The 9,976-nt window shown below is 43.1% G+C and overlaps 1 protein-coding gene across 1 annotated transcript; it reads right to left on the reverse strand.

The window, feature by feature from the left end:
- Nucleotides 1-283: 283 nt before the first annotated feature.
- Nucleotides 284-8,098, reverse strand: rbm46 (RNA binding motif protein 46). The gene is made up of 4 exons (XM_061252587.1): nt 7,996-8,098; nt 6,515-6,982; nt 4,364-5,128; nt 284-468 (listed from the first exon to the last, which is right to left on the reverse strand). Exons 1-4 carry the CDS (start codon nt 8,096-8,098, stop codon nt 284-286), a joined length of 1,521 nt encoding a protein of 506 aa, XP_061108571.1.
- Nucleotides 8,099-9,976: the final 1,878 nt, after the last annotated feature.

Below are 9,976 nucleotides of genomic sequence, written 5' to 3' on the forward strand. Positions count from 1 at the left end.
AATTCATTTGTGTTTGGATTAAGGCAGTTGGGCAGACGTGGAATGTACAAAAGCGCATTTGCTGGAGTAGCACCACGCACCCGACTGTTTCATCGTTTCAATTCCACATACGAGGCCGGAGCCGTACTGCTCTTGTGCAGCGCAGAATTACACATGTTGTCTACCGCTGGAACTCTCTCTGGAACGTTTCTCCAAATGGCGCGCATACAAACAGCCGCATTAAACACAATGTAGTCAGTGGAACTGAAACAGGCACGGAACTGAACGGTTCACCCTCCTCTGGCTAGATGAAGGGGGACTGGTTGGAGACGTAGACCCTCTGGCCGTTGCCGCCGGCCAGTGGCAGGGGAGGGGAGAGTGGGTACCCTGGGTAGGGGTAGGTGCGGCACCCGTAGGAGAGCAGGCCGGTGCCGGAGGTCGCCGGGGGCGACAGGCCGCTGGGGGACCCCGTCCCGTGGAACGTGCAGTCTGCACAAATACAACACAAATACAAACACTGCACTGAGACATTCCAGTGTATGCCAGCCCAGTTTAATTAAATAAATGCACTATCGCCAGCTGTGACAAAATGCACAAATAGGTTGAACTATTTAAAGAAAGATTCTGGCTTCATAATAACTTCCCTTAGGCTAGTCCTAGCAAGCAGTCTTTGGCTATTTCAGGAGGTTAAGAATGTAAACACCACAGGGAATTGAATGCTGTAGTATTATAGTTATCAAAGAATTTAAATATAAAAATTTCAAATGAATCTTGTCACCACAAAGATTGCCCTGCGCAATATAAAAACAAATGAATTGGCAAAGTGTACTGTTACAAACAAGTATAAGCCAAATTGTATAGAACCCATTGGCATAAAAGCATTAGACCAGTCGACAGTGGTATCTGTACAAAATCCCATTTATATTTATAATGTTACTGTCAGATTCCCTGCCTAAAATAGATAGCCACCACGACACGGTGTTATCATGTTACTGTATATCACTCCAATATATAATATTGGACATTAACGTGACTGGAATTTTGAGTGCACAACGATGTCTGAAACAAAGTTCTCAATGGCAGAAGATTGGGCACATTTCATGCCAGCCAAGTCTGTCAGGCAGAAGCCATAGGGAAGAGGGATGAAAACACAAAGAATTATCATTTTAACATGCTTTTGAAAAAATGACACGCAATCGACCAGCATGCCAGGACATAGCCTACACGGCTTTAAATACAGACTGCTAGACATCAGTGAGTACAATGTAAATGTCAATGAAAATCCTTAATTTGGCAATTAGGCTATTATCTGACTTATAATGTTGAAATTTAAATGAAACTATCATAGGATATAAAGTTTGAAAATACAGTTTTTGTCAGTAGGCCAATTTTTTATATATACTACATATACATATATAAATAAGATACGACCCTTAGTGGTCATAAGCAGTATCGGTTACACAGTTAGCGTTTTCAAAGTTAGCGTTTTCAAACTGAAGATTTGTCCCATCCCTTGCTGGTAGTCGGTTTTGTTTCAAAACATAGCTTGAGCTGGTCTCAAGGGGTAAACCAGCTAAACCATGTAGAGCTGGGAGCTAGTCTGAACTGGTCAACCAGCTACCAGCTGTTTCAAAACCAAGCTTGAGCAGTTTTTTTCAGCAGGGTTCCCATCTCAGAGTCTCGTCCCGGGGAATGAGCCCCGGGCCCAGAGCATGTTTTGTGGTAAACCCCCGACTCCGGCTGTGCAGTGGGCTACTGAGCGGCTGATACCGAGAGCCAGCGCAACCTTTGCTGCGGTTCCAATGTCCAGCTTACCTTAATGAGACCGCTGTGAAGCTGTACTCACAAACTGAGATCATACCGCCAAACAGACAGACCTCATTACTTATTTATTCTCACAGATACCGTAAGCAAACAGCAGTGGTGACGGACAGAATTATTCACAGCCAGATGAAAGCATTTCGAGGTGCCGCTCTGACCTGACAGTGCTTTCATGTTAGTGGAAAAACAAGTCCTGGGCTAAATTTGTCAGAAAAGGCATATTCATAAAAACAATGTCTTCACAGTGGCCAAACAAACACTCTTAATATTGCTTCAGAGAATAAGCAATTCAATCTAATTCAGGCTTCCGTTTCATTCATACAAAGTTGATAAGGCGGAACAAACTGTGCTTTGAGGGGGTGCTATCGTTGCAGTATTATATAGAAACTGACATTTAATTATGTATGAGCATTCCAGTAATTGTCACTTCAAGGCAATTGAATTACGGCTTCCTTTGGTTTAATGCTACATAAGAGAAGAGGCATGAAAGTTATTTTCAGTGAAACCATTCCATGGTACCACAAGGCATGCAAAAATGACTTAGTGCCAACAGAAGCCCGAGTGAATGCTTTACCCACAAAAAAGCAACTTGTGCTCCAGTGTTTATAGATCTGGTGTGTGCTGTGTGAACTGCAGGAAACAAAAGTACCGTAATGGCAAGCTACAGTATGCTATTAATGGCTAAAAACTAAAAAGTTGAACTGAACTCCAAATAACTGCTGAGTTAATAGTCTATTGAACCTACTGTACGACAACAATCTATTGCAATAATCTACTGTGATACATTCTCTTGCTGATATCTACTTTTCATGCATTGGTGGCATCTTACTACCCTGTTGAGGTTACCTGTTAACCTTAGATATTTTTAAGAGGTTCTTCTGCAGTGGAGATTGTTTATTTCATTAAAGTTAAAAGCCACTTTATTATGCCCTTTGAATTCAAATGCTTTGCTTCTAAAACAAATTTTTTTTCCCCCAAAGTAAAACTCCACTTTTGTCAGCTTTGTTTTGACAGTCTAAAAGTAATTTTGGTTCAATTTGAGGGTCTCTAAGTGAATTCTTGGATTCAAATTGCTTTTAAAAGAAAAGTAATTTTGTATGGTGAAGGCTCCAGACACAAAGGCATCCCTTGACTGAGATAGTTCAGAAACAGAATAAACTGAAAAAAATAATATTTCAGCTGGAGTGTATGAATCTTTCACAGCAATGTGATTCACAGACCTTCCAGAGATGTAATGCCTTTTCTTCATGCGTCACAGCTTGAAAAACTGGCCTCCGCGTGGCTACGCTTAAATAAACTTCCCTTTAAACGTCTCATCCGCCTCACGAAGCTGACGTTCAAGTTTCCCGTTTTCTGCTTCACAGACTTTCAGTAACCCCGATTAACTTCTGCATATTTCCAATAAACCATCCGTCTGACGCTAAGCTAAGGTTGAAGAAGAGCTGTCAATGTGAAAAATGAAGACCTTGCGTGCGACTGAAACAAACAACCACTGGTTAAGGGCAGACTCTTTCCTCAATGCTATAAAGATACAGCGCAGTCTGTAGGTATTTGGACAGTGGCAAAACGTATGTTGTTTCCAGCACATTGAGCTTGAAATTAAACAATGAATATGAGGTTAACGTGGAGACTGACCCTGCCCTCTAACTTTAGGGTATATACATCCATACTGGGTGATCTGTGTAGCAACTACACCCCTTTTAATAAATAGACCCCCATCTTAGGGGACCAAAAGTAATTGGACAGTTGGCAGTTGTCAGTTGTTTCTGATTAGTCAGGCGTATTCAATCACTTCCTTAGTGTAGGCATAAGAAAGCTTTCAAAGCTTTTCAGAAGTTTGATTGTCTTTCGAGTCTGGTATTGGCATTTGTGAAAATAAGGACCAGTTGATCCAATGAAAGTGAAGGAAGCCATTATGAGGCAGAGAAATAAGCAAAAGAAACAGTTTGGAACATCATTAAGAAGAAAGAGAGCACTGGTACATGTCTGGGATCATTGCCTTGCGTAGACAGAGCTCTTTATGTTGATGAATATCAAACAATCCTAAATGAACAGCACTTTTGGGTACTATTTACAGGTGTACTACTTATAGGTGTTTGTGAAGCTAACTAGTGGTTTGCATCTTACTGTGTAGCCTCTGTAGATCTGTTTGTAAAGTCTTCTGTGGAGAGTAGTCGTACAGATGTTTGGTGGTTTTTCTTCATTATGGCGAGAATTCTTAATCAATTGAAGAGGTTATCATTGGCCTACCAGCCTATTTGCAATTACTGAGCCCACCAGTGCTCTTTCTTCTTAATGATTCCAAAGATTTTATTTTATTAAGGCCTATAAACTCTGGCTCTCAAATCCAAATGCAGCCCTGGTTTTCTTTTTGCCCAGGCAAATTAGTGCTTCTGATTGGCCAGTCTATCTTCACACCTGGAAAGGGAGATTGGAAAACTAGCAGTTCTCTGCCCTTGAGTACTGTGAGTTGCTGATCCCTGACATACACCATTAACTTTGCTTACAGATTTCTCTATCTTTGTGGTCTTTTTGGGGGCGGGGGCGGGTGAGACCTACTGACCTAAACTCCAGAGCGTGTTCTGTGCCGCCACCTCTTTGGCGTCCTCCAGGATGGTGCAGACCTTGTCGGGCATGAAGCTGCTGCGGGTGCTGGGGATGACCACCTTGTAGATGAGCAGGAGCTTGCCGTCCTGGCCACTGGTGGAGTACAGGTAGTACTCAGGCGGGGACCAGTTGTTCTTGTTGCAGTAGTACTCCAGGTGGGTGACGGCCGAGCAGAACTGGCCGGGCTTCAGCGACTGCATGCTGATGGGCATGAGGGTGGAGCCGGGGAAGAAGGGGTACACGCACCGCTCCACGTCCGGGGCGTAGGGGCCGCCGATCCGGCCGGGCAGGCCGAGGGGCCTGGCCCCACCGGGCCCGTCCCCGGCCTCCTCCTTGCCCTGGAGGAGGACGCCGTCCCCGTAGGGGCCCCTGCCCTGGCCCCTCTGGCCGAAGCGGCGGCCCACGTCCTTGCTGACAGGCTTGGCCAGGGTGACCTCGATGGCGGAGCCGTCGATGGCCTTTCCGTTCATGGTCCGCAGGGCGTCCACGGCGTCGCCGCGCCGGTAGAAGTGCACGAAGGCGTAGTCCGTCAGCTTCTTCACGCGCTCCACCGCGCCCGGCTTGCAGCGGCTGAACTCGCGACGGATGGTGTCCTCCGTGGTGGAGATCATGAGGTTGCGCACGTACAGCACGCGCACCCGCTGCATGGTCTCCTCGTCCACGTCCTTCTCCGGCTCCGCCCAGTCCACCTGGATGGCGTTGCCCCACAGCTGGAACGTGCCTAACAGAGGTGTGGCACATCAGAGCGCTGGAGGCAGCGGATGTGCCAGGGAAAAGAGTCTAACGTGCACTGTGAGAAAAAGCTATGCTTCATGTTTTCCTCTCATTTCCTCAAGTGGACTGTCATGTACATACAGAATGGAGCACACCCAAAAATTTGCTAGGTGCAGACTATCAGAACTTATCTTAAAAATAAGAAAATTGCACAAATTCAAAACTCTAATTTCTCCTGTGTTTTATTGACCAAAGTTTTGGCTAAATGCCTTTTTTTCTTAAAAAAATAAATTTGTTTCTTATTTTTAAGATACTCAAGCAGGCTGTCTCCAACAGCTGAAAAGTCTCATTAATTCTAGTAATAAAAACAACAACAACAAAAAAGACTAAAGCGAGTGTAAGGAACTTTATTTTCTAGTACGTCCACTTTTCGGTCAATGTATCCACTTGATAAGCTCTGATAAATACTCATTTGACTAACTTCACATAGATGAATTGCTTGTTCAGATGGGGTTTTATTCATGAGGCAATATAGAGGCAAATGGTCTCTCAGAATGAAATGTGCTACCTTTAGTGCCATCTTGTGGTAATCTAAATTATTTTGGCTTTGCAAAGGTTTTTTCACCATAAAATGAGTAATTCAAAACAGCTTAGCTAAAGCAAATTTAACATCCAAAAATATAATTTAAAAACAACATTGTTTTCTTTCCTGTAAAAATGTACTTCTACAAGACTTGCTTATTGGTTGCCGTGACAAATTAATCATGATAGCTGGACCTTGTGCAATTATTCTACTTTAACTTTTAGTGAATATAAGGCAAATAAGTCCTTAAAATTGGAGTACAGAAGAAGATCCAAAGATACTAATATAAATCAGGAATGAATCCATACAATCCCCTTGTTAATGCCACTCTACACTTGGACCATGGGCTATCTAATGTTCCAGCATCAGTCAAGAAATCCAACTGAATACCTGATACTCAAGTAACTTTTTCAAGTCACTGTGTGTCTCAACTAAAATTTCTACAAGGCACTACCCAAAATTTTGGCATATCAAAAAAATGGTGTCACAGAAGGTGTGTGCTGCTGGAGTGAGGTTTAATGAGCCCCATATGAGTGGATGCAAAACAATGTAAAACAATTCAGACGCACCTTTCACAAAACCTCATACCATCCATAAAACCTGATACTCCCATCGCTAGTAGGGTCCCCCTTGGTACTTTCTTAATCTACAAGGCCCAAGTCCTTATCTTTGTGGTCATTCCTAGCACTTGAAACTGTACCTTTTCAAGGGTTTTTCAGCCGACTTGTCCCAGGTTATGGGTATGCACTTTGTGTTGTCCATGGCTCTGGATAAGAGCGTCTGCCTAACGCCTGTAATGTAATGTAATACCTGGGATGAGCTTCCTTCGGGCCATGGCCGCCGCTTTGTGGCTCTCGTACTCCACGAAGGCGAAGCCGCGGTTCTTGCTCTTGTCGGTGGCGCTGGGGTAGACGATGACGTCCACCACGCCCTCCGTCACCTTCCTCATCTCCTCCAGGATCTCCTCCTTCCTCTTCTCCTTGGGGACGGAGCCGATGAAGAGGCGGCAGTTGTCCAGGCTGACGCAGACCCCGATGGGCTTGCCTGGGCGGATCTCAAAGTTGTCCAGCAGCTGGATGGCCCGCTGCGCCGCCTCCTTGGCGGTGTACATGACGAAGGCGTAGCCGCGGTTCTCGCCGCTGAACTCCATCATGAGCCGGAACTCGTAGATTCGGCCCGCCCGCTCGAACACGGGCACCAGCTCGTCCTCGTACATGTCGCGGGGGATCTTCCCCACGAAAACCTCGCACCCGCGGGGCGGCGGAGGGCCCTCCCACCCTAAAACCAGCACCGACAGCGTTCATGGTAAATGGTAAATGGTAAATGGTTGGCATTTATATAGCGCCTTTATCTAAAGCGCTGTACAATTGATGATTCTCCATTCACCCATTCATACACACACTCACACACCAATGGCGATTGGCGGCCATGCAAGGCACCAACCAGCTCGTCAGGAGCATTTGGGGGTTAGGTGTCTTGCTCAGGGACACTTCGACACAGCCCGGGCGGGGAATCGAACCGGCAACCCTCCGACTGCCACACGACTGCTCTTACTGCCCTAGTCATGTCGCCCGTTCATCCCACAGCCAAGACACCCACACCGGCTGAGGAGCTGTTTATTCCTGCTTAATTGACAGACTGATAACAGATGGGTTCATACAGTATTCACCGTTATTGTTCTCCCAACAGTTCAGTATATCTTCTCTGAACACTTCTCTATCTCTCTGAAAGGCACAGTGTGTAATTACTTTGACTCCAGCACAAAAGGAATGGAGGTGCAATCAAATAAGTTCTAAAAAAATTAAGATGAACGACTCTCTTTTAGTTCCTGAACAAAGTTTTATGTTAATAAACAAAAATTGAATACATTTGTCTACAGAAGGGCTTCTTGAGCATTCTTCCTGTGTATGCTGGTTTTTATTTAAACCATTGTACCAACTGCAAGGTGGTAATTACTGTTAACATCAACAGTAATTATCCTCTAAGGCATTCAGTATATCATATATGTATGCTATAAAAAATTCAAGTCACACACAAATAACAGCAAATGTAGTTCTCAGAGAACTAGTGCATTTGCAGCTTGTAATTTGTATTGCCTTTTCAGCAAGTTTACAGTAAATTGATGTTAGTTGACTGATAAGCCAGACATGTTGCAGCTCAATTTTGAAAATATGACAGCCTGATTGCACTAAACATCTGTCCTATAATGATAAAGAGTTCAGTTTGAGAAAACACTTAAAGTTGCTTCTTATGCTAAAGTAATACGATGTAAATAACAAATATCATCCTACCTGGGGGTGGGCCTCCGAATTTTCTTTGGCCGTTCTCTTGGACCATACTGTAGCCTGACTTCTCCATTAGAGCAAGCAGAGCTGCCTCATTTGGTCTGTCCATCCGGCCGTTTCCATGCATCGAATTTACACTGTCGTTGTCCATAAGCGCTTAAAATACCTGAAGGAGGAAGATTCGAATTTTAAGCATTTGAGACATGCTGAGCAAAAACAAAATTACAGCGCCGCAATCGCACAACCAACTGAAACAAAATGTTCAAATTCAGTTTTCAACAAGGTGCTAGTGAAGCAAACAACATCTTATCTATTTCTAACAAGTGAAATATTAGTCCGTGCCGATTAACGTGAGCGAACTATCAGTTTATCGGTTACAGGCTTAACGTTAGCTAGTTACTTCGCTTGGGATTGTATGGAACAAAATTTAGCTACTTGCGAACTAGTTAGCAAACTGTCAATGGGTTTCAACAACTCCAACTGTTAACTAAAGGTAATAACTGAAAATGAAAGTACTCCATTTCCATTTTTTATAAGCCAGGTAGCTAGCTAGCTGCTCTAAGCCATCGTTAAATTAGCTTGTTGACTAGCTCTGAAGTTCCCGCCAAACGTTGACTGTATCAGGCCACACCACAGGGGTTTGTCCATTCGGAAACACCGTTAGCCACAAACTGTGATTATTTGTTACTAAGTGGTGTGCTAAATGGCAATTTAGTTCGTCAGCTGATATAACAAACCAATATATAATGCCTAACGCTAGCCAGCTAATCTGCACCTGCTGGCACCTGTTCACTCCGTAATACACTGGAACTAGCTTGCTAGCAGCGTACGTTCTCAGTGACATTCAACTTCATAGGTATAAGATAAATCGTTTGATGCTATTTAAGGTCTCTTAATAAAGTGTGACAGTTGAAACTTAACATTTCTTTAGTTATCTAACGTTACCGTAAGTATGTATTATAATGTGAAAACAAACGTTAATGCTAATTAGCAAGCTTTACAAAGACTTTACCGGTTATCTTGGCGATATATTTAAAATGAGCTTACCTACTTTCAAAATCGCCCGTTCGATTTTTGTCCACGAGCACTGATTGTTTGTGGTTGCGCACTGGTCCATCTTGAACCAATCAGAAAACAAGCGAAAGGGGGCATTTATTTATCCATTTATTATCCATGTTAGCATCATCTGGTTCTGATTTGCACTTTATTGTACGGCGCTCTGCATAAGAGCGTCTTATAAATGAATGTAATGTAATGTAATGTAATGTAATGTAAGTTAATCTTCTTCGGTTTTTCCTTTATCCTTGAAAAAATCTATGGCAGACGACATTACACAGCGAATAACAAGGCCATCACTAATGCATACATGGCTCATTTAACATGGATTCCATGCATTAATTAAGAAAAGGTATATTGTGCCTAACTAAATTGATTTTGTATCTTGTTTTTTCTTCTTAATGAACTTATAAACTTGAAATACCAATTAAATATCACAGAATGATGACAAAACGAAAGCAACAGACACATATGTAGGTATTCATATGTTTATTGTTTCAAAAGGCTTCATACATGTGAATGAATAAAAATCATAACAGCTTCAATCCCTCTGGTCACCGATGAGTCACAAAATGATGCAGAAAAATGTGTCTAAATCTGATTAAAAGTATCATGAATATGGTAACATACAGTACACGTTTACTTTGAATAGCATTAACAACCTGCAAACTGTTACCCCAGAACCCCGAGTGAATCCCTCCAGTACTAAGGTGAGATCACAATTTAAAATCATTTTGAAAAAAAAAAAGCAAAATACATTTCCCCATGATCTTCATTTGTGCTGATGAGATGACAACAGCCATCCAACACAAAAAGAGTGTTATTTGTTCATTGGCGTGGCAAAATTGGTCATGGGTCAGGTGGTCTTGATGCTATCCAGAGAGCAAAAGGGAGGAGGAGGGTAGGTAGGGTGGTGTATGCTGTCAAAGAT

Source organism: Conger conger, chromosome 8, assembly GCF_963514075.1.
Source record: "Conger conger chromosome 8, fConCon1.1, whole genome shotgun sequence".
In the NCBI taxonomy this organism is placed as follows: domain Eukaryota; kingdom Metazoa; phylum Chordata; class Actinopteri; order Anguilliformes; family Congridae; genus Conger; species Conger conger.